Source organism: Tiliqua scincoides, chromosome 16, assembly GCF_035046505.1.
Source record: "Tiliqua scincoides isolate rTilSci1 chromosome 16, rTilSci1.hap2, whole genome shotgun sequence".
NCBI lineage: Eukaryota > Metazoa > Chordata > Lepidosauria > Squamata > Scincidae > Tiliqua > Tiliqua scincoides.
The window spans coordinates 6,098,020-6,121,961 of NC_089836.1; the positions used below are offsets into that span (position 1 = coordinate 6,098,020).

A 23,942-nucleotide genomic window follows, 5' to 3' on the forward strand; every position below is an offset into this window, starting at 1 on the left:
AGAGGAGGGCTGTGTTTCAGAGTCCAGTGGACCTTGCTGCTGGCCCAGCTTACATTTAAGAAAAACAGACGCCAGGCTGAGTTCTTCTTGAACAAAGACACACCTTGGATCCGAACTCACGGATGGGTACGTGGGATGCTCCTTACTTCTTCAGCGGTGAGGGAAGGGCACTCTGCACCTTCTCATAAGAACATCAGAAGAGCCCTGGCGGATCAGGCCAATTTAGTCCCACTGGCCCTGAGTGGAGAGAATCTCTTCCCCAAAGCGATAAATAGGAATTTATTTCTATTTAGGGGGGGCTTCAGCTTTTGCTAAGAAACAGCATTCTAAGATCCTTCAAACAACTAAAAGAACATGCCCCAGTCTGTCTCATCGCCGCAGCCGACATCTGCAAACAGGGGAGCCTAGAGATATCACAGGATTGCAGCTGCCAGAACTTGTCAATGCTGAGGACTGGAGACAAAGAGGAACTCCACGCAACTGAACAAAGGGAAAATAAATTGTATGACTGTGCAATTGTTGGGGAGGGGGCAATGGAGATTACATAGGAACCACAGCTGTAAGTCAAAGAGGACAGGCATTTACCTCCAGGTACCAGCCACAAAAGGTACCCGTCACCTGGTGCTCACCTGTCTGTTGCCTCTTCACAGATTGCCACTAAGAGGTCAATACATTTTTTACATACCTGTGGCTGTCATGACCAATGTCTGACTGGTTTGCATGTGCTAAAAGCGATTTTAAAAAGTTCAGTGAGATTGGTTCCACGACCTCCCGCGGATACCAACATCCAGAGGTAATGGAATCTGTAAAGAACTAAGGTTGTGGCACTGCAAGGACTCACTAGGGGCCTGCGCCACGCCCACTAGAGGTCATGCCAGCTTTCCAGTCTCTTCAGAAGGCCTCCCGGACACTAGTAGAGCCACAACTGGATCTACTAGTGGGCCTGGCTGTTGTCAGTCACGCTGTTCACGACCACTCGGAAAGACCTCAGCCATTTCTCCTGAGTCATCAGGCTGACAGATCAGGAGAGGGAGTCTCGTAAACACAGGCAAAGGAGGGATTTCTAAAGACCGTGTGGCTTCTAAATGCACTCCGCGGAGACATGCTGTCTATTTATGCGGGGGCGAGTCCCTGAAAAAAAAAAAATCCCAAAACAGCTGATCTTTCATTCCATGGGAGGATAAAAAAAAAACACAGAATAAAAGTTCGCGGGTTGAATGTCTACATTCTTTTTAAGAATCTGGGTGGAGGAAGAGAGGCATCCAAAAATTCTTCCTCAGAATCTTCTTGGGATTCTGAGTCACCTCTGATGCTCCAGTCTCAGAAGGTGATATGGGCATTCAATATTTCTGCTAGGGACTCCCCACTTTAATGGTACACAATCAGGTATTGCTTCAGGTATATCTCAAGTTCAGGTTGCCCATTGGGCCAACTCTGCCTGGAGAGAAGGCACCTACCCTTTGCCCTCTGCAGAAAGAAGAGGTGGGGGGGCAGGAGAAGGGATCAGAATCATCACACCACCCCCACGCGCCCGGCCATGCTGCATCCTAAAATTCTCCACCTGCCTCACTCTGACTTTGGAGAGACTCAGTGCACCCAGGGCCGGTTCATCTATGAGGCTGAGACCCACTGCCTCAGGTGATGAATTGGTAGGTGCTCATTTCTGTCCACCGATCCACATCCACCATTATTACTCTCCCATTCCCTAGATTGGGAAAAAAAGAGGGGGCAAGGAGCAGAATTGTAAAGGACAAAGGGGGTGGAGAAAGGCTGACTCTAGATTGGCATGGGAACCGGATGCCTTACGGGGTTCTCAGTGGCTGGCATGCCTTCGGGAGAAAAGGTGAACCACAAAAGGGAGAAGGTCCTTTGATGGAGAATTGCTTTCGATTATTAAAATACAGAGGGAGGGAAAAATGGCTTCCGCTTTATTTCTCCCCTCGGGGCTGGGGGGTGCGTAAAGCCAACATTCAAATTCATTATTAGGTAGTCTCTGGAATTTTTACTGAATTTAACAGAGGGGCTTTGTCTAATTCCCGGTCTCCACCGTCTCCTGGGGATAGACTTCTCATTACTGGATTTTTGCCCTGCAACTGCCCAACAGCAGATTATATTCAGGGGGGGATGTGACAAATTTGCTACAAAGTCCCCCGAGGAATTTTCTGGAAGGCTGTTATTGGGAAAAAAGATAATGCCTTCGTACAGTAGGAGGGCCGGGGGGGGGGAGAGAAGGGGAAGAGAAGTAGAACGGCTCAAAAGCCAGGTTGATGCTCAGCTACCTTTCAGTCAATATTAATGTGATTGCCAGCTTTCAGAACGCAGCAAGCCAGTGACTCAGGGTGCGCTGGGCGGGGGAGAACCATGTCTGTTCAATAAGGCATATTTTGTATTTCCATATCATTCAACGATTCCTGTATAGACCAGGCATCACAGTGCACTGGGTTCAGAAGTGACAATCCAGTGTTAAGGAGGACACATGGAGACCCCTGTGGTGGTGCCACCTTAGCCCTGGCTCGTTGTCAACACACCTCCAAAACTTCACCACCCCCCACACCCAGCCTCCAAAGGTGGCCATCACTTTTTAGAACAGTGGTTTTCCACCTGTGCCACCGCACACTGGTGTACTTCAAAAGGAGTAGTTCACAACGCGGTTTTCATAGCAAAATTGATTGATTGATCGATCAATCAGGGATAGGGGCTCCCCCATCAAAGGGCTCACAATTTAAAAAAATACACCAGAAACACCAGTGACAGTCACTGGAAAAGACACCATGCTGGGGTGAAGAGGGTCAGCCTTTCCCCCTGCTAAATATAAAAGAAGCACCACTTTGAAAGGTGTCTCTTGGCCCAATTAACAAGGGGCATATATTCAGCATTGGTTGCTACAGACAAATACCCAGTACGTTTGGAGGGGGGGGTCCTTGGGGAGCATGACATTAGTGGGTGGGCTAAGCTAGTGCAAATCCAGGGGCTTGTCACATTCTGTGGGATTGCCACATTTGAACTACTGTGACCCATTCTTGCTTGCCCATCTCAAAAAGGATATCGGAAATATATGGGGTTTACGTCTGAGTAGACTCGCTTAGGACTGGTCTGCAAGTTGCCTCGTTCAGAGATACCTGACCCCTCCCCTCCCTGAAAGGCAGGTTAAATGCCACTTTCCACACAATGTGAGCTTGTAAAATAATGCAATCTCCTCAGAAGAAAAGAATTTCTTGGCACAAAGATCTCAGGATCGCTAATTGCCCTAATGACAGGGGAACGGGTGAGTCCCAAACAATAAACCCCACTCACCGAGACAGGGTCGGTCTCAGATGCACCTTATTAAGTTGTGAAAGGGCTATTAAGGAATTGTCTTCCCAAGAAGGGAAAAGAGTGAAGAGAGGTTCTTTCAAGGAAGGGAAGAAAGGAACGTGGACAAGTTAATTCTAACTCTCCTGGAGCTGAAAGGCACCCCAAGCCTGCATTTTAAACTGTCACCAGCCCCCAGGTCCTCCCGAGTGTCTCTGGAGAAGTCAGAAAAGCTTCAATTTCTACTAAAATATTTATGCAGCTCCCTGTAGATACTGCAAGGAGGACGGGGGGGGGGGGTGACCCAGACCCAACTGATGCCGCAGAATGGGAGAGAAGACAACAGGGAGGAAAAAAATCGGTTCTGGAAGACTGACCGCCAAGTCTGCGCAGAAGCGAGAGCTGGAAAGGAATGCTTCTGTTTACATCTGGAAGACAGGTGCAACCTTTAATCAAGGCTTGCTCCCTTAGCCACTGTACACTGTTGTGTCCAAACGCCTAAACCACGGTTAAGGAGAGGCAACCGGTTTGCAAGCCAAGCCATGGTTTGCATGCATCAAACACAGCATGTGCTATGAAACGATACATTACCAGGGGTGTCGAACTCATTTCACACAGTGGGCCAAGTGATGTCATTAAGAAGGAAGTGATGTCATTAAGCAGGAAGTGAGGCAATTAAGCAGGTTTGACCAGAAATAAGCACCTTTTTCTTCACTTAGGAACATATTAACTGTAAATGACAGAAGAGAAAATACGCAAATCTTGACGTATTTTCAAGATATAGGAGAGACCAATTATCATGGGGCTGCCCTTCCAGCAGTGCCACCTCAGCACAGCTCAAGCAGCTGATGGCAGAGTCCGAGGGTCAGATAAAGAGCTCCCATGGGCCGCATCCGGCTTGCAGGCCTGACGTTTGACACTCCTGCTTTAGGCCATTTCTGTGCCCCTCCAGCCCTGGAATAGTTTCAGATTGGTCCTTGTTAAACTCCAAGGTATCCTTCCACTGCAAGAGGGCTAAGAAAGATGGCCAACACTCCACCCCCCCCCCCCAGTACTTAGAGTCTAGAACTCTATGTTGCGAGGAGTTCAGGAACGGACAAGTCCGCGGGCTGACTTCAGCAACCTACACAATGCTCCTCAGACACTCCGGCAGCATTCCTGCCAACCAACTCACGCGGAGCTCTCCAGAGGCAGCTGCAACGGAGGAAGTCGTTCAGGAGGTCAGCCTCCAAAACACAGCTGAATCATTCAAAGCGAAAACACCCTGGTCATGCCATTTATAGACTTGAGCTGATGGGGGGGGGGGGGGAGAGAGGCTACATGAAACCAAGTATTATTCGGCTGGGTTCATGTCAAAAGATGTGTTTAAAGGGACAGCCAGCCTCACAACCACAGACATCCTAGGAATTCAGCACCAAGGGAGCAAATTCTTTAGAGTACTGAAAATGGCTGTTCTGACTGGTATTTATTTATTTTTCACGTTTTATATACCTCCCTTCCTCCAAGGAGCTTGGGGTGCTGTACACGGTTCCTCCCCTCCTTTTTGGTCCACGCAACAGCCCTGCGAGGCAGGTGAGGCTGAGAGAGAGAGCGTGACTGGGCCAAGGTCACCCAGGAAGCTTCATGGCTGAGTGGGGATTTGCACCTGGATCTTCCAGATCTAAGTCCGACTCCCAAACCACTACACCAGCCTGGCTGTCAGAAATTTGGAGCCTCCGTACACAATAATTAAAAATAAAACTATCACACCCATTGCTAGATCTCGTCTGCACAAATCTTCTTTTTTTTTTTAATTACCCGGAGATGTTGAGAAGCCCTTGGGACAGCTCGAGCAACATTTTGGGCTTTCCTGAATCCCCTTTGCTTGGGGAGGGGAAGCGTGATTCACAGCGATGGGCTCAGATGTTCTTGGAGGTGCAACCTTGGGCATCTCTGTCACTGATGCAGTAGAGGCAGCCAGCTTCTGCTAGATCCTGTACCTTCTGCAAGAATCTGAGGGTGCAAGATGGCCAGGATGCGTGCACGGCCAGCCACACAACATTCAAGCAGAGAGAGAGAGAGGGAGGTGCTAGTGAAAAACACTGGCTGGGGGGGGCTATCTCCAAGGCACAGAGGAAGGCTGTGGAAGACAGGAGATGAGACCAGGTGCACCTCCCTTGATCTAAAGAGACACAGACAAGCACCTGTGAGGCAAACAGAACACCCAAGTAAAATCGACTTCAACTAGCAGCCATCTCCACATCTTGAGGCAATGAGTTCCAAAGTCGGCTTGGGGTTGCACGACGACAGGCTTCCTTTTCTCAACAGAAACCAGCAGCCAGTTATTGCCCAGCTGCAAACTGCAGCCCAAAAGCACCAAGGAGAGACTTAACTCCTCAGTGAGTGCCCAGCTTTACACTCTTAAGCAGTGGGGTCAATGGGATTCCGGTTGGAGATCCGGGCTCAAACCCAACGCTCCAACCAGTGCCCCACAACCGGGAGGAGAGAAAGGACGGCAGGGGGGGCACCCGCATGGCTCCCCAAAGAGAGCTCTGTCCGTGCCGGAACGTCACCGTGTTCGAAAGGCTTGAAAAAAAGGAAAGTCTCCCTGGCTCATCAATCACAGCAGTGGCAAAAGAAAAATAAGCCAGCCCAAAAGCGGCTGGGAAAGGGTTAAGAAATCTTGGCTGCCGCCTCAAGAATTTCACCTCATTTTACAGTCCAATGTCAGACACACAGAGCAACATTATATTTCCTGTTGCGCATTTTCAGCAGGGCCTGCCAATTCGGATCCCAGCTAAAGTTCACAAGGAGACCGAGAGAGTGGAGAAAGAGTCCTGGCTGGCCGGCCTGCTTTCCTGCAACAAGCTGCCCGCAAGCTGGAAGCAGACGTGGGTGCAAAGCCTCATTTCCTAGAGAAAACCTCACTCTGCAAGCACATCATTGCTAATTTTCACTGCCTTAATTTTTTTATAAATTCATTAATTTTTTTAAATCTGGAGAACAAGCTTCGAAACAGCCTAGTCCAATCAGACTCAAAGTCCAACCTATCCAACATTCTTGTTCCAAAAGCCAGGTGGGGAATACTCAGAAGCTCACGAAAAAGGTATGACGGAGATTGCCCTTTCCTGTTATCTGACTTCACGATTCAAAGGTATACTGCACCTGTACAGGGAGGTTCTATTTTGTGGTGATCGCCCAGGGGTCTTTGGAAACTATTCTCCACAAAGCCATACAACGATTAAAAAAAAAAAATTCCGTTAATGGCCATTGCTAGAGAGAGCTGGCGCAGCACAGTGGCTAAAACTGCAATCCTGTACACCAGCGTTCCTCAAACTGTGGGTCAGGACCCCAACCCAATTTCCGGTGGGTCCCGCAGAGCCTCCAATGAAAACACAGGGGGTGGAAAGATCAGATAACTCATTCCCTCAAGCCCTGAGGCTGTTCAAAAACCAGATCGCGGCTCATTGCCCTGCAAAGAGCTCAGCTCCTGCAGTTTGCAAGCTTGGGTAAACAGAGGGAGATCAATTTTTGAGCATCTTTTCTTCTGGTGTGTCTTTTTCGCCCAAGTAAGTCAATGACAGGTAGTGTGGTGGGGGGCATGTGAAGGCCAGGGTCACAGAACTAAGCCCCTCAAGTCTTGAGGCTATTCATTACAGCTGCCTCATTATGAGAAAAAGGATCGAGGGGTTTTTTGCGAATAAATAAAACATTACTTGCAAATATTTCCTTTTTCTTCCTGGATCACCTGTTTTTCAAGGTCTCGTAAAGCTAAGTGGGCTGCAACAGGACACCATATTAAAATGCTTTAAAGTTTGAGAACCACTGCATAGTATAGACACGTTCCTGTAAGCCCCACTGAACACAGTGGGACGGACTTTTGTGCTGACGTGCGTCGGATTGGGCTACAAGATGCAAATCCAGACTTCCTCTCTGACAGTATTCTTGTTTATAGAGCAGGAAGGGACAGGAAGGGGCAAAAGAGAGACTTGAAATGGAACAACGCACCGTGCGAGAACAATGGCTAGCGCTACTAGAGGTGCGCTTGCTTTCCCTGTCAATCCCAAGGAGGAAGGAGAGATACATAAATTAAAAGGTTGATACCGCACAGACTAGCAATTACACTAAGAGGAGCAAGTACCCTGGAACCAGCGAGACGCGGACTCTGCCAGCCCTAAGTCCTCATTAATTACTGCAGGCAAATGTCTCTTCACCCCCCCTTGCAATTCCTCTGTGTGTCCCCCGACTACCTCTTCCCAACCCCCCTGCAACAGGAAAATGGAGTTTTGCTTACATCGGTAATGACAACACTTCCATCCCCCCCAAGCCAACGTTTACTGAAGGTCTGCAATTACAGTGGGCCCACCTTATCCGTGGGCTTGGCATCAGTGGACTTGAATATCCACAGATGTCAAACCCGTGGCTGAAGGGCCTCAGAGGGCCTCCTGGATGTGACCAGAAGGCGCTTCCGGTCATGCCCAGGAGGCTTCAGAGGCAGCCACAAGCCACCTCTGGTGGGCCAGGCGCAGCCCACAGGTGAATAATTGTGGTATATGCCCCCCCTCGCAGATTTCATTACCCACAGAATTCAGTATCCATGGGGAGGGGTCCTGGAACAGATCCCCTGAGGGTACCAAGTGTCCACTGAACTCCAAAGCACTGAAATAATTAAAATGGTGACAAAAGGGCTAGTGGACTCCTGGACAGAGCTTTCTACCAGGCTGCAAGCTCACTGTCTTTGGATATGCTCATCTTCAGGGCTGGCCCCTCCATAAGGTGATTGCATCAAGTAGTGGACCGCTGGGGGGCACCCTCTTCGGTCCATCTGCCCACGACACCCACCACCTGCTTCCTAATCTCAAGAAGAAAAATGGGGATTGGACAGAAGAGTCCACAGCGGAGACAATCAAGCCCACCATCGTCTTCTGCTCAGTCTCCTTCTTTACTGAATCCAGGGAGCAAGAGGAGTGGCAGCAATGACAGAGGTGACTGGTAGACCCCCAGGGGAGCGGGGAGGAGAGCAAGAGCGATGTCACTTCAAATGCTGGGAGGTCTGGGGTCTGTTCTACTTACATGATCCACTCTCCCAAGGTAAGAGCCTCTGAACCCACTTCAGGGACTAATAGTGCAATATTACACATGTCTACTCAGAAGGTAGCCCCACTGACTTCAGTGGGACTCACTCCCAGGTAAACGCGTACAGGATTGCAATCTTCTTCAGTCAGCCACTACCTTGGCTTGTAAACTTTCAGCAGACATTGTCACAGCCTCACAGCCACAAGGTCTAGAACAGCAGTTCCCAAACTATGGGCTGGGACCCCTGACGGGTCAGGATCTCAGTTTTGGTAGGTCCCATAGTGGCAAGCAATGAAAAGGTGATGAGATAACCAATTGCCTCAAGCCCTAAGGTTATTCAAAAAACAGAGAGCTGCTAAATATCCTGCAAAGAGCTCAGATCTTGCAGTTTCCAAGACAGCTGCTAATTGCTCTGCAAAGAACTCAGCTCCCTAAATAAATAAATAAACAAACAAACAAATAAATAATCTAGCTCTCCTTTTTTACAAAGTTTCATAAAGTTAAGTGGGTTCCAACATAGTGTTGTTTTAAAATGTGAGTCCCTGTGCCAAAATGTTTGGGAACCCTTTTCCCCTAACCCTGACATTCCCATAAGAGCCAACTTCTGCATCCAGGACTACAGCTGGGAGCTTTTCCACACAAGCTCTGGTCTGGACGTGCAATCATCAAGGAGCAACCCCTTTCACACACAAACCTCCTCGGTTTCCAGGCAAGTGCCTGGAGACTCCCCGAGCTTGTGAGAGACCGTCGAGCGTGAAGATGCTAGCCTAGTAAATCGAAGCCAAGAGGGTTATTGACAAGGAGCGCAAAGCCCGTTTCTTGATTGAAAGCTCCCAGCAATCAATAGCAATAAAGACACTCCACTGGGCTGCTAAACGTGGCCTCATCTTTCCAACAATGCTTCTAGCCCTCAGCATATTTTTTATTATTATTATTACCACGCAGAATGGAGTGTTCGCTCACATGGAGAGACAACACCCAGAGGTGAGAGAAAATGGGTGATAACAAAATAAAAACACAATAGCACTGCTTTTGGAACGGCGGGACCAAAACCAGCAAAAAAACCACATTTTATCTGGTTTTACTTATGATTTAATTGGGGGGGTGCATGGGCAGTGACTGTAGCTGCATCTGCTGACACTACACCACCTATGTCACCAACCTAGCACACTTTTAAAGTGATTGTAATTTATAATTCTAATGTGAATTTTGAATTAAAAACATGTAACACCGCTTTCTGGGTCAGTATTTCTGGTGAATCACTTTGAAATACAGGAAGTTGGACTAGATGGGCCTTTGGCCTAACCCAGTGGGGCTCTTTCCCAGCCTATCTCCCACCAACCAAATGAAGGGATTTTGCAACATTAAAATCACTTGTGGGATGGGGGGGGAGGAGAGGAGATTTAAGATTCCCCACAGAATCAACTTCAACAGAGCCGTACAAATCTGCTCGGCAGAGTAATTAACGCCACAATCTGTTTATGACCTTTTGAATAAATTGTTCTTTTCTGAAGCCAAAAGCTGCTAAAGACATTAGCAAATATAATTAAAATGGAGGGGGGAGGAGAAGAGGAGCTGGGATTAGCTCACTCATTAAAGATTCTTCTGGGAAGAAAGAAGACATGAGAGACCACCAAAGGGGTGCTGCTTTGTTTGCTCGCATTCTCCATGGGTCATTCTTTTCTCTCCCCCCCCCAGCTTATTTAGCCTCCCAAGACTGACCCATCCACAAGGCCAACCAAAGCAGGGGGGGGTTGCCTAAACCAATCTGCCTTTCTCACTTGACAAGGATAATGGAGCAGAAAAGGAAGCATGGAAGATAGAAGAGTGATGGCCTAGAGAGGCCATGCACCAGTCTCAACTTGCACAGGCAACTCCTCCCGTCCGCCCCTCTCCATCAGCCAAGCAGGTTTTCTCCCAACCTGCCCCAAGAGAAAGCCAACTGGTTGCAGTTATGTAGAAATCCAGAGTTGTGAGCGGCAACTATGATCCTTACCTCTTTAGGCAACTGACCCCACACAACTCTATTTTCCAGCAAGACCTTGCACTTTCATCTGGCTAGGGGCCAGAGCTGGTCTCTCCAGGCTTCAACTCGCTGACCAGATCTGGCGCCCAGCCTAATCCCTCCCCCACATGAACGGCACATACCGTTTCATGAGGGGGCTTCCCAGATTACCCCCAACCTTTGTGCTCGTCAGCCAGTTCTAGTGGGCCCAGATCCATTCCAAGCAGACCCTCACATGGGCACAGACCCACAAGGCCTTGCCTACGCTACCAAACCCTGCAAGGAGCTGGGCAAGAGGATGGGCAGGAGCAGATTGCACAAAGCAGGGTAACAAGGCTGACTATTCCCTTTACGACACCCTTCACACATTTATAGCACATGGTTGGTAGCATGGAGGACCATCGTGGTGGACACCCCCTGCTCAGCTGGTAGCGCAACAGCTCGGACAGCAGAGGCAAGAGGTGGAGACGCACTGTTGCACAGGTTAATAAATCTCCGGTGTTTAGGCTGGCTGTCTTTGGGAACTTTTATAGCAGGGGTTTAATTTTTATGGCTGTTTTTGCAAGCGCCAGCTCCCGGGACTGCAATGATCACATCTTTGGTGGCTTCTCCGTATATCAGTGACAATCTTGGCTAAGAATCAGCTCAATTATTTTTCCAGAGCCTCAGGGCCCTTTGGAGGAGGGTTTGGGGCTTTCCAGGAGTCCACTCATCCCACATGCACCTCCAGTGTGCCAGTTTGGCAGGTTCTGTCTCCATTCCCAAACCTGCCGAACTGGTCTGATTGGAGGAGACTGAGGGAAAAGGGACACAGGCATGGACAGTGTGGGCCAAAAAACCTCTCTCTAACCATCTCCCTAAAAATCTGTCTCCAGCTTCAAAGTCTTGCCATTGCTTCCTCCAACTCTTTCCCAAAGCCTGGCTAGCCATTCTTCCTTGACATTTGGTTTACACAGTCAAGATTCAGGGGTGGTTACCTCGGGGTAGATATTCTGAGCTAACCAACCCTGTCACCAGAAATGGGGTTTCAGGGTGGTCCCCAACGGCTTCAAGTCATATTTTCAATAAGGATCCTTGGTTGTAGGAAACCAACAGGGCAGAGGTGGGTTTAAGAAGCTGAGTGGCATCAGACTAGCGCTGGAGGCAGGGACACCTGTGGACCTGTCGCATCGGTCTGGTTTCAGGTCCCACTGACCCCAGGACATGGAAGAAGACGACAGTAGCAAAATGTCCTTTAAACAGGAGGTGTTTTGTTGATGGGAAGGAAGAAGCAGCCCTTGGTGTGTGTGTGTGTTTGTTTAAAATCTACAGTCTCCGAGAAAAACATCTGTTAACGGAAAGAATCTCCGGAAGGGGGGAACTGCGCACTTATGGTTAAACAAATTTAAAAAACATGGAGGGAGAAGTGTGTGTTTACTGCTAACATTGGATTATTTGCCAACACCAATAAACTCCTACACACATAAAAGAACATCAGCTTTCCCAGATTCAGAATGCCAGAAGTCAAGCAACCCACCACTGAAATTTTGGCTGCAAGCTCCTCAGGGCAGAGGCCTGTCTCTCTCTTACTTTACCTGCAGAGCTCAAGCGCCACGTGGGCTGAGGGAGAAACAATACATTAATGAACACGATTGCGTTTTAATTTCACAAAGGAGCTCAGGGCATCACACCTGGTTTCCTCCCCCCCCCCCAATCTTATCCTCACTTTAACCATGCGAATAGAGACAATGGCACACTCAAAGAGCAGGCGCTTTGGGTGAGTTCCCGCAAATCTCACAAGACTTGGACCCCTGTGAAATACCCTTCCTCCCCCGCCCCACCTTCATCCCATGCTTTGGCCCTGGTTGCACAGAGTAATGGCAACCGTTGTTAAACCAAACCCCACCTTGATATCACATGCAACCAACTATTAACAAATAATGAAGAGTATTAGGTTCATGAGGCCTGGAAGCAAAGGGCCAAGCACAGGTGGGTGCTTCCAGGAATGCCCTATAGCACTGGTTCTCAAACTTTTAGCACCAGGACCCACTGTGAACTTTTAGTTGAAAAGTGGTATATAAATACTGTCAATCTAATCTGTTTAGAATGACAATCTGTTGGGACCCACCAGAAGTGATGTCATTAACCTGGAAGTGATGTCACCATCAGGCAGAAATTTTTTTAACACACCCCTATGACAAAATCAAATCAATTAAGCAAGCAAATTAAAAGTTTACAGTAAGTATAAGCTTAAACATTTATTTAAGATAAAAAGAATCCTCCTAACCCTCTCAAATAGTTGCTGATCGGTTTAAAAAAAAATTCCCCAAACATCCCAAAGGCTTCAGTCCCATCAAGGCTTACCCAGAAGTAAGCCCCATTGACTACCATTGTTAAAAGCATATACATAGTATCCTGTTAAAAAGTACGGGTAGCATCAAGTCTATTATATGAAAAATAAAATACACCTTGAAATGAATGCGGACCTACCTGCAATTGGCTCACAACCCACCTAGTGGGTCCCAGTTAGGTTTCTCAAACTCTGGGTCTAGAAAACATAATTGTGGGGCAGTGTGGGATATCTAGCAAGGACAGCCATAAGACTTCCAAGCAACCAAGGAACAAAGTCAAGGGAGACACTGTGGCATGCACAAGGGGATCCTTTCTAGTCTGGCAAGAGTTTGGCGTCCCCCCCTTGTGAGCGCAAGAGCCGTTGCACACTTGCATGCAAATGTATGAAGATTCAGGCTTGCTCAGTGGCACAGCGGCTGACCTAGACCAAGGGTGTCATTTCATTTCATGCAGTGCGCCAAACAGCATTCATGGTGCCTAAAGAGGGCGGGAAGTGACCTCATTAAGCAGGAAGTGAGGTCGTTCAGCAAACGATGGCCAGAAAGGACCTCTTTGTTCTCACATAGAAACGGCAAGTGACAGACAAGAAGATGTGCAAATCTTGAGCATACCTTCAAGATACAGGAGAGCCCATTTATAACAAGGGCCTGACTGATAAAGGGCTTCCGGGGGCTGCACCTGGCCCACAGGTCTTACGTCCAACACCCTGGATCGAGACCACGGGTGGCCAACCTGCGGTTTGTGAGTCGCACGTGGCTCTTCGGCATAGAACGTGCAGGTCGTGGCAATACGTTGGCTCCTTTTGGCACCATAGTTGATAAAAGGTGAATAACAAGCATTCCAGCTTTATAATGATTTACCAGATATAAACCGAGAGTCTGCTGGATTAAGACTGAAGTTTAATCTTCATGGTGAGCAAATATATATAAGAATTTAAATGCTTCTTAAATGTTGCAGCTCTCAAACATCTGAAGTTTATCATAGGTGGCTCTTACGCGAAGCAGGTTTGGCCACCCCCATCAAGATTGTGCTGCACACTGGAGTTTATGTTGCAAATAGTTCCTTGGCAAAGAGCCACAACACTCACACTGATTATAGTCGGTAGCAGTAACCAAGAGCACCAAGGCAGACCCAACACCCATCTAGCCCACCATCTCCAGCAGAGGCCAGCCAGGTGATTCAAGACTAGCCAGGAGGCAAATGGAGACAGTTGCACGGGGAGCAACTTTGAATGGCTATGCCTTGGTTCTGGTGTTGTGTGAGAGGGAAAAGAACATCCCTCCAGTAGCAGAGTAGAGGAGAGGCAGAGTAAGCACTTCCAACAAAACCCGGCAAAATAAGCTAGCCAGCCTGTCCAAGAGGACAACTGAGGCAGCCAATCGTATCCAGCTTTCCAGTACTGATGCAGCCATGCCAATAAGGTGTACACCACATCCTGCAGTGGGGGGGTGGCAATCATGGAGATCTCCTAAAGGTATGGGAATATTTGTTCCCTTACCTTGGGGCTGCATCAGCTCTTGAAAGTTGGATAGGATTGGGCCCTCAAAGTAAGCCCCACAGAGCTTAATGGGGACTTATTCCCAAATACATACGTGAAGTGAAAGAAGCAAATGAACTTTCACAAGTCTAGATTGTTACACCACAGCACGGCAAATCCAATCCCGCTTCTCTCTTCGGGGAGTTCACACCCACCACCAAGAGGGCAGCCAGCTCAGCGGCCTTCCCCAGAGGTGCAAACACCTCTGGCGACAAACCTAGAGAGCGGACAGGCAGGTTGCAGCCAACAACTGCACTTTGGAACTTTGCAAGCAGAATCCACCAGTGGGCATGTGCCTTCAGCACATGCTGGTTACTAAGCAACGAGGTACAACCCTTCCAGGAACAGCACCGGATGAGGAGGTGCCTAGAGGGCAGAGGAGCTCAGCCAGTGGGGCAGAGGAGAAAGAGGGAATTGGGTGAGTGTGCTGGAAAAAAAAAACTAGTGATTTCAGATGTTCTCTCAGGTACTCAGAGAGACACAAGAACGGATCTGCTGCGAGAGGGCGGCCCATCCCATCCCAGAATCCTATCCCCAGGCAGGGCGGCCCATCCATGAGGACAACTGAGGCAGCTGACTCAGGGAGCGGATAGGTGCGGCACCAACCTCCACCACTCCCTGTGGACACCCCTGGCTGTGCTAATAGTGCTAACTGGTGGCCTCTGATGACCAGGCCGGACCTGTGTTGGAGGGAAGGTGCCAAGAGATTTCTCCTTTAGTGCAACTGCTGCCCCAATGGGAGGGGGCACTGCTGTACACCCCCACTTCCTGCACCAACGGCACAACAGATGCTCTAGCCCATCACTCTCTTCTCCTCCACACTTCCTGTTCTGTCTCCCTCTTTGTTTTCCCAACCAGGGTATAGAAAGAGGGGATTGTCCCCTGCCAGCCTGCTGCCTGAGATCCCCACCTTTGTGCCTCCCCAATGGCCAGGCTTGGTCTCAATCCTCCCAGAGGAAGAATATGGAAACAAGAACTCTTCCAAGATGGTGCCCCTTAAGGCACCTCTACAATGAACATATCGTACCTGCACAGATTTCAAACATGCTTTTTGCATTGCACACGAGGGGATGGCCACCTGGCAAGCCGGTTCCAGCCCCCAGCAAAACCACCACCGCCACATTTACGCAATGCGCGACAAAGAACTCAAGCCCGTGCACCTTTACTCAGAAGAAAGTCCCGTTCTAGATAATGGAGCTGACTCCCAAGTACGTGTGGATAGGAGGGTGGCCTGAAAGTACTTCCTCATCACTTCCACTGCAAGGAGTCCTCGCACATGTTTCATGCGCCGCTTTGCCATAGATTCGTGTTCTTTGCCTCCTTCTTTACACCAGTTGAGAACCTCATGACCGCATACCTGCAAAACCATGTGCTCGCAGTGCCAGCTTTATGACAGCCCTCAAGGGGTGGGAACGGTTCAACCTCCCAGAAGGACTCCCCGGGACAGGCAATGGGGCAAGAAGATCACAACGTGGGTTGCAGAGGGGTGCGCACCAGTGATATTACCTGTGACATCTGCGGCCTGAAGTTGATGTCCTTGAGATCGACAGACCCGGGCGACAGGTTGTGGAGAAGCTGGCACAGCAGGACCCCATCCCGCAAGGCTTGGGCCAGCTCAAACACCACGGCAGACGGCCACACCACCCGGTGGTTGGGGGGCAGCACTTTGCAGTCGATCAGCCAGCGGCCACACTGCCGCCACTCCTCCATGGCGCCCAATCCAGACGGAGCCTCCGGCCAAGGGTTGCCCCTGGGAGGGGGGAAAGCACCGCACCACCTGGAACCTCACAGCCGTCTCTCTGCACATGGAGAGGTGACCATTGACGGCACTGCCCTAGTCCAAAAGTCGCCCTGTGCAGAAGTGCCCCAGGCAACCGTCTGTTTCCATCCTGGTTTGCCCCCAGGGGCCGGAAGCAACAAGGTGTGTGCCCCCCAACAGCAGGGACCCTCCTTGGCCCGTCCACGCTGGTTTCCACGCTCCTTCAGCCTCTCTCTGCACCCAAAGGCCCCCCAAAGACAACCCAAACCCCACAGGAGAAGACGCACCCCAAGCCCATCCGCCCAGTGTGGGAAACAGAACCAGAGCGCAATTCCCCCTGGTTGCTGCGGCCGGATCCGGAGCTCTCCAGTGGCAGGGCGTTCCGCCGGCTCCCTCCGGGAAACGGGACTTTCCGTGGCTCTCCAGCCCCCTCCTAGCCCAGCCCGGCGTGCAGGCGGGCTGCCTCCGGCCGCCCAGCCCTGGAGCTCCGCCGTGCGCTCCTGGGAGAGCCAGCCCGGGCGCCTCCCGGCTCCTGCCCAGCGCGGGCGAGGCTGTCCCGGGAACAAAGAGCCGGAGCTCGGGCAGGGCGATCGGCGGGGCTGCCGCTCCGCTCCGCGGTCCGCTGCTGTCTCTGGCTTCCAGGGAAGGGCTTGGCGGCGGGAGGAGGAGGAGGAGGCGGGAGGGCGCACAGCAGCGCCTCCCTCGCTTCCTTCCCCGGGCGGAGGGAGAGCCAGCAGCCAGCCAGCCAGCCAGCCAGCAGGGGGGGTCCCGGGAAAGGAAGAGGCTCCCCCTGCCCCTTGGCTGGTGGCAAAGAGGAGCAGGAGAAGACCCCCCTCTCCAAGCCCCTTTTATGCCATCCCCGCACCCTGTAGCAAGGAGTTCCACAGACTACTTCTGTGTCTACTCAGAAGTAAGTCTCACTGCAGTCAACGGAGCTGACGCCCAGGAGAGCGTGGACAGGATGCCTGTCTACTCAGATGTAAGTCGCACGGCAGTCAATGAGGCTTACTCCCAGGTAAGGGCGCCTAGGACTGCAGCCTTAGTGCGTATACAACAGTGGTTTTCAACCTCTCTCATCTCATGGCACGCTAACAGTGCGCTAGGCAGAGCATCGGTGTTGGCAAAGGCACAAACCATGCTGCCAGCGGGGGGGGGGTGCTTGCATCCCCCAATGGCCCTACAATTAAATGATCCTCCCCCAAAGTTTCACGGCACACCAATGTGCAGGGCCACTGATGCCCAGAACAAAGTGCCTGAAACAAGGATTCTGGTGCCAAGCCAAAATGTGCCCTCAGGGTGCCTGCTGTCTCTCCTCACTTACATACACAGTGAGGAGGTGATGGGAACATCTGAGGAGCCCCACTGGATCAGGCCTAAAGCCCATCTAGTCCAGCTTCCTGCATCTCACAGTGGCCCACCAGATGCCCCAGGGAGCACCAAGAGACCTGTGCTCTGCTGCCACTCCCTCGCAGCTGGGCATTCAGAGACAGCCTGCTTCTAGAATTAAGAGGTTGTGTACACCCCCCATTGCTTCTAACCTGTGATGGACTTTACCTCTACCAATCGGTCCAACCCCTTTTGAAAGGCACCCAGGCCAGACCTGGAGTTCCACAGATTAATCACACACCAGGTAAAAGAAATAAATGCTTTCCCTGGCTGGGAAAAACTATTCCGGGGGAAGCTTCTCCTGCTTCACTTCTGCCTGCAAGGCTGTTGTGAAAGAAGAGCAGGGTTAGGAAAAGGGGGGGGAAGAGGCACCTTAACTAGGATGAAAAAGAAAAGTGCAGATTTTGGAGAGAAGTATCTGCTGCCCTCTACTGTTGACCATCATTTATTATTTTTTAATTTCCTTATTGGAAAATGATTTTATGTTGTTACCTAAACACACACACACACACAGAGGGAGAGAATTTTAGATTTTGGCTGGGCACCCTGCAAATGGCCTAATGCACTGTTTCTTAAACAGTGGGTCGGGACCCACTAGGGTGGGTCCCCATTTAATATTTTTAGTATATTAGACTTGATGCCAACATGGTACGTGACTGCATTTGGGGAGGTCTGTACTTTTACAATGCATATGCTTTTAACCATTACAGTCAATGGGCTTACTCCCCAGTAAGTTGTGGATAGGATTGCAGCCTTGAATTATTAAAAAATTTTCCTGCTTGATGATGACAGTTCCAGATTAATGACATCACTTATGGTGGGTCCCACCATTTCATTCTAAAGAGTGGGTCCAGGGCTAAAAAGTTTGAGAACCATTAATGTTTTGAGCAAAAGGCCATAGGTCAGCACATCTTGGAAGAAATAAAACCTCATTATTGTTTTCTTAATCCACAATGTTATCAAGATTGGGGGGGGGGGGTTGTGTACAGTTAAAACACTGACTGCTTCTTATCCAGCACTGCCTCTCAGGTCCAAGCAAATAAACAATGATATCCTTTAATTAAGAGCCAAGACGGAAGAGCCAGTTTGGGAGTTGGGCTTCAACCTGGAAGATCCAGGTTGGAATCCCTATTCAGCCACAAAGCTTCCTGGGTGACCTTGGGCCAGTCACTTATCTCTCAGCCTCACTATCTTGCCAAATGCCTGTTCTAAACTTGGCCTAGAGAACTCATGCCCACTTGAAAGTTAATTACTTCCCCCTCCCCAGCTCAACCACGGAAAGCTCCAGCAGTACGCAAAAAACTACCACTGTACCCCAGCACCAGTACAAAAGGTGGGCTGCCTGTGGGGCTGTAGGGTCCCTCCTCCCAGTTCCTAAGACAGCAGCAATTCAATCCACGGGTTCATTGTATGACTGCCAGTCCCTTGGTCAGGTTGCCCTTCAATCGATCCACAGATCTATTGAACAGAAAGTCAGTCTGATAAGGAAGCAAGTCTTCTTTCTCTCCAACTACTACCTACATGTGCTGCTTTACCCCAGCCTGGCTGCCTCTAGTGGCAGCTGCTATACAGCATACCCATTGCTGAAAGCCCAGGCTTTAACCCATGTTTCCCAGATTTACTAGAAATGAGGCCCACTGCAGACACCACATCCTACCGCCTGGCAATATCTTCCACAATTCCAATACACCTGCCTAGCTCACAGAGTTGTGGTGAGAACAAAAAGGAGTTACACCACCCTGAGCTCCTTGGGGGAAGAAGGGCAGGGCAGAAATGTGAAAAAAATAAAAGAAAATTAAGGCACAGGATTCAAGTCAGTATATGCATTCCTATAATGTAAACTGTGAAACTGACATATTTCATGTCAAGCTCTCAGCTACCCAGTTTGACATATGTTTCCAGGTGTCGATGCTGCCAAGGAGGTGTGTCAAGCAGGGGCTCGATCCCCAAAGAGGGGAGGGGCTGGAAGGTGCATCCCCCCCCCCAACTCAATCTAGGGTTTGCAATCTCAAATGCCAGGGCACCCACTTTGAGAGTGCAGCACTTGAACTCAGAGACTTCTCACCACTTGGAGAGGATCCATCTGGGGAGTGCCCCCCTTCTCCCTCTCCTCCCCACTAGAGCCTGGGCCCAGGCATCCTCCATGGGGGCGCTGGCCCCCACCTGCCTCCAGCTCCAAGTGGGGGCCATAGGTGCGTGCCACCCCCGAAACTGTCACCAGCGGGGAAGGGCACCTGCTGGAATGAGAAGCAGCCCAAGAACAGCAGAGGGCCCAGGTCTACCAGCTCGGAAGAGGCAACATCTACTTGGCAGGTAGATCTGGGCTCCAAGTCCAAGTCTATCCACCTGGTTGATGTGAGCTCTGGAGTTAAGAGAGTGCTCATGCCCCCTCCCCCAAAACACAAACCCTGGACCTGCCCCTGCTCCAGCCTGATGCTCCCGGGGCTCTCTGGATGCGCACAGGCGGGGCACCGCTACAGCTGCCAGGCGTGGGCGGGCTGGAAGGCTCAGAGCTCCGCCTGCCCAGGCAGGCGCGGATGCGATCAGAGCTGGCCGCCGTCTCTGGGATACCGATGGTGGAGACGCAGAGGAGGTGCCCAGCCAGCCTTGGAATGGTGGCCGTGATCTCTGGGCGCACCAGGAGGCGCTGGGCAGGTAATGGGGACAGGAGGAGGAGGACTGGGGGGTGATCAGGGTACCCCCAGGAAGAGAGAGCTGGGGCTCAACCCCCCCACACACACAGCCACAGGGCTGAAGAGGAGGTGCTCTGCACAGGCTTAGAGGTCTTCTTGATACCCACAGGAGGGGTTGGTGCTATATCTATGCAAGTGTCTTTTGGAGAGGATGCCTGCCAGTGCATCACAGGAGGGGGGGCTCATCATATGTGATGCTCTCTAGGTAGCCCCTCACTCTAAGGGGGGTGGGCAGTCACTGAGCGGAGCCCCCCCCCCGGCTTGGCATGTAGGGTTCGATCCCCAGCAGCTCCTGGGAGGGATGGGGAAGACCCCTGGCTTGTAGCCAGAAGCCCCACAGCCAGCATGGAGCAAGAAGGGCCAGTGAACCAACCTGATAGGAAGGAGGTGGGGGGCAGGTGACAGAGGACCACACGCGGCAGGAGGAGGAGGGTGAGGGCAGATCAGGGCACCCCCTGAGAAAAGAGAGTAGGGGCTCAGCCTCCTAGCTGCAGGGTGCTGAAGAGGAGTGCTCTGCACAGGCCCTCTCTATTCTCTCCGCCCATAAGTGGGTTTGGGGCTGCATCTATGCAATTGTGTTATGGAGACAGTGCATCACAGGAATGCTGTGGTGCTATCTAGGTAGTCCCTTGAAATCCAGTACTATTGCGGAGGTTCAGCAACCGCTGAACGGAGGCCGCCCCTGCTTGGCACACAAGGTTCAATCCCTGAGAGAGCTGGGGAAGACCCCTGGCTCGTAGCCAGGAGTCTCACTGCCAGCAGGAGCAGGAAGGGCCAGTGGGCCAACCTGATGGGAGGAAGCTGCGTACATTCCAAAATAGGGCGCATAGGGAAATGGGAGAAGAGCATATGCTATGCACTCCTCAGGGCACTGGGGTTGCCTGCAGCATGCTTGCAAGCATGAAACAGAGGCTTTTGCCCGGTGACACAGATATACTGGCTTGGAGGGTAGAAGCAGTGCCAGCTCAGCCATGAGGCCAACTGAGATGGCCGCCTCAGGCTGCAGGATGGCCGGGGTGCCTTCCTCCACCCTCCTCTGCTGCTTCTCTTCCTCACCCCACTCCCTGACTTGGAAAAGGAGGACAGGGGAGGACGTGCGGAGAACAGGGGGGCCTCTGATGCTCTAACCACCCCTCTTTTCTCCTGCACACATCCTCTGCCACTCCACGCCACCTTCCTTTTCCTATCCAGGGAGCAGAAGAAGCATGGCTGGCACACTGCCAAGTAAAGGGGGGGGACACTTCAGATGCCCAAAGGTCATGGACTAGATCTCTTCGTGCATTGTATGTTTAAGGGGTAGAATTTAAAAAGTTATATTACAACCAATCAGCGAGCCAAGAGTGACTGTCGCTGCCTATCAAGTGTCTGGAATTTCTCAACTCTACTCTTTTGTTTGTCTCAAACCAGCACCTCTTCAGGCAAAGAGAAGCTTGGGCTTCTTGCGCACTATGGCCCGCTGAGAGCCGCTGGCGGCAGGAGGGATGAGTGGCCGGCCACCCCTGGCCGAAAAAGCGTTCTCGGAGGGCTACGCCCGCCTCCGCTACCGAGACACCTCCCTGCTGATCTGGCAGCAACAGCAGCAGAAACTGGAGTCTCTCCCACCGGGGACCTACCTAAGAAGGAGCCGCAGCATGTGGTACTCGCAGTACGGCAACCAGGCGATCCTGGTGCGGGACAGAAATAAACTGGAGCCCTCCAGGGACACGGGACAATCCAAATTTTGCACGGTGATGTGATTCCCCTTCTCAAGGCTGCACAGCCACACCAAGGCTTTCCAAAATGAATCTCCAGCCGTGACATCACTCCCAGGGTAATGACATCACTTTTGGAGGGCCATCCATGAGGCCTCCTAAGGTTGGTGGGGGGTTACTACCTACTCCCGTTGTGGAAGGGATTGTCACTCCCGAATTGGCCTTTTCAGCCACACGAGACGCTGTTCCAAAACCACCTTTCAGAGCGCGATACCAGAGTCTCTTGAGACTGAAGGTTGCCAACAACAACTGCTACCTCCCTTTTTCCACACAGGTTGTGGCAGTGCATTGCATCCTGAGATTGGGTCAGACCAGAATCAGGCTGGCATCTTTACCTTACGGAGATCCAGAAGCTCCCAGCTGTTGACACCATCCTTGAAATCTGTCCGCTGGTTCCATCAACTGTTAGAATCCGTCACAGATCCATCAGAAATCCTTCAGCTCAGCTCCATCGAGACACACGGCCAGGAAAACAGAGCTGTTCTGTTCCACCACCATCTCAAACAGCTGGAGAAAGGAGCAGAAGTGATTGATGACTTGGCCATTGAGGCAACCCTAGAGCATGTTAAGAGTGCATTTTTGCCTTTTTAAAGACACAGTAATTGAGTTGGAACTTTCCATCTGCCACACCTAGAAAACTCCCTGGATCTCGGGGCCTGTTTGGGGTCCTCTAATGGTTACTGGTGGGGTACAGTGGAGTTCAGCCCTGCAGATGGAATCAAAGGGGTTTTTTACACGGTGGGTGGGGGGAATGAGAGCCCATTACAAGGAGTGCTCCGTGGGCTCTAACCTCCCCCCCCCCCCGCTCCATCTCTCCATGTTGGCTGATCTTTTGTGAAAGGAGTTTATGAACTGGAATTAGGGGTTTTTTTTTTTTGTTGCAGTGGGACAGGTTGATGGCTGCTTTTGGCTAGGCCACTTGCTGCCCAGGAATAAAAGAAATCAGACGTGGCTCTTGGTAAGTGGGGTATTTATATTTTTGGCTGCCTGCTGACAATGGAGAAAGGGGGCCAAAAGGAGGGACTATATAGACCCTACTTGGGGACCTGCTGCATGGAGGTTCAATCCCTGGCATTTCTAGGTAGGGCAGAGAAAAATTGCTTTCTGAAACCTGGAGACAAACGGCCAGCCAATGTTGTCAATGTCTGACTCAATGTGGCAGCATCCTAGGAACAACCTGGACTAACAGCTCACCACCGCTCCTGAGAGCTGGCTTAACTGTGAAGAGACCAAGTTGCAAGGCAAGGGTCTCCAGAATGCCAGAAGTAGGGCAGTTCAGATCTCGCTGGGAAGACATGCTATCCTGAACAATCCCTTTTTGTCCTCCACCCATTTGCCCTCCATTCCTATCTTCCTTTTTCAGATCTAGCCACCACAGGCAAGCAGGAAGATTGGAAGGGTCTGTTTGTACCTGCTGAAGTGCTACTGGGCAAGGGAGCCAAAATTTGGCACTCAGGCATGGAAAGATCTGGACCCACCTCTGATGGAGAAGAGACTTCTAGAAAAATGGCAGGCAGAGAAGCCTGAAAAATTCTGTTCCTGCCAGAAAGCACTGGCCAGAAGTGACTAGAAGTGCGAGCCTGTGGGTTCCCTCTCCTCCAGTTTCTAAGGTTTTAGTTCATTCCCTGATTGTCCCTAATTCTGACCTTTTTTAAAAGAAAAGAAAAAAAAAAGCTCTCATTACCCCAAGGACTGCTTTATCTTTCCAATGTGGCAGACCAAGGAGAGAAACTTCCTGGTTCTAGAAGTAGTGTCACGCTTATCACCCAAGGAATCAGGGAGAAATCAGGGGGAGTTCCCAAATCCTGGCAGGATGCAACCCGCACCCTCTTTCACCAGCCTAATCCACCTAACCCTTGAGGATGGTGTGGTCTGCTTATAATACCCTAAGCACCCAGGTTCTTTTGAAATACATTCCCTTGGTCTATAAGATGAATTGCACTTGATCTTCAAAATAAAAGGACTTTATTATGAGAAAAGATTAGTACTTAAGGGAGCTCTGGTTGCTCCATAAACATTAGTATCATGCATTTTCAGTAGCATTTAAAACAAGAAAAGTTAGCTAGCTTACCTAACAAGATACAAAGAGTTACCAACATTACAGGACAGTCAGCCACATAATAATCCTTCTAGC

The 23,942-nt window shown here is 50.6% G+C and overlaps 2 protein-coding genes across 5 annotated transcripts in view; one reads left to right on the top strand and one right to left on the bottom strand.

The window, feature by feature from the left end:
* Positions 1–16,603, bottom strand: part of VAV2 (vav guanine nucleotide exchange factor 2) — a 126,689-nt gene extending 110,086 nt beyond the window's left edge. Inside the window, exons 1-2 of one of the 2 annotated variants that reach the window (XM_066610596.1) lie at positions 16,266–16,603; positions 15,726–16,018 (exon numbers count right to left, since the gene is read on the bottom strand). In XM_066610596.1, the coding sequence (XP_066466693.1) occupies positions 15,726–15,929 (204 nt within the window). In that variant the 5' untranslated portion in view covers positions 15,930–16,018; positions 16,266–16,603. Of the gene's footprint in view, positions 1–15,725 lie in introns of both variants that reach the window. The other variant, XM_066610597.1, reaches the window with a different exon arrangement.
* A 322-nt stretch (positions 16,604–16,925) lies between these two features.
* Positions 16,926–22,811, top strand: BRD3OS (BRD3 opposite strand). 3 transcript variants are annotated; one of them, XR_010793399.1, is made up of 3 exons: positions 19,931–20,019; positions 21,465–21,911; positions 22,083–22,811. XR_010793399.1 is itself a non-coding variant. In XM_066610801.1 (2 exons), exon 2 carries the CDS (start codon positions 21,539–21,541, stop codon positions 21,791–21,793), a length of 255 nt encoding a protein of 84 aa, XP_066466898.1. In that variant the 5' UTR covers positions 16,926–16,993; positions 21,465–21,538; the 3' UTR covers positions 21,794–22,811. The 3 variants fall into 3 exon arrangements, 1 of the variants encoding a protein (XP_066466898.1); XR_010793400.1 differs by having other exon boundaries at positions 21,465–21,867; positions 22,083–22,810; XM_066610801.1 differs by lacking the exon at positions 19,931–20,019 and adding an exon at positions 16,926–16,993 and having other exon boundaries at positions 21,465–22,811.
* Positions 22,812–23,942: the final 1,131 nt, after the last annotated feature.

Bases quoted from the DNA above. Each gene is read 5' to 3' on its own strand.
- BRD3OS (XM_066610801.1), top strand. From the start codon at position 21,539: ATGAGTGGCCGGCCACCCCTGGCCGAAAAAGCGTTCTCGGAGGGCTAC.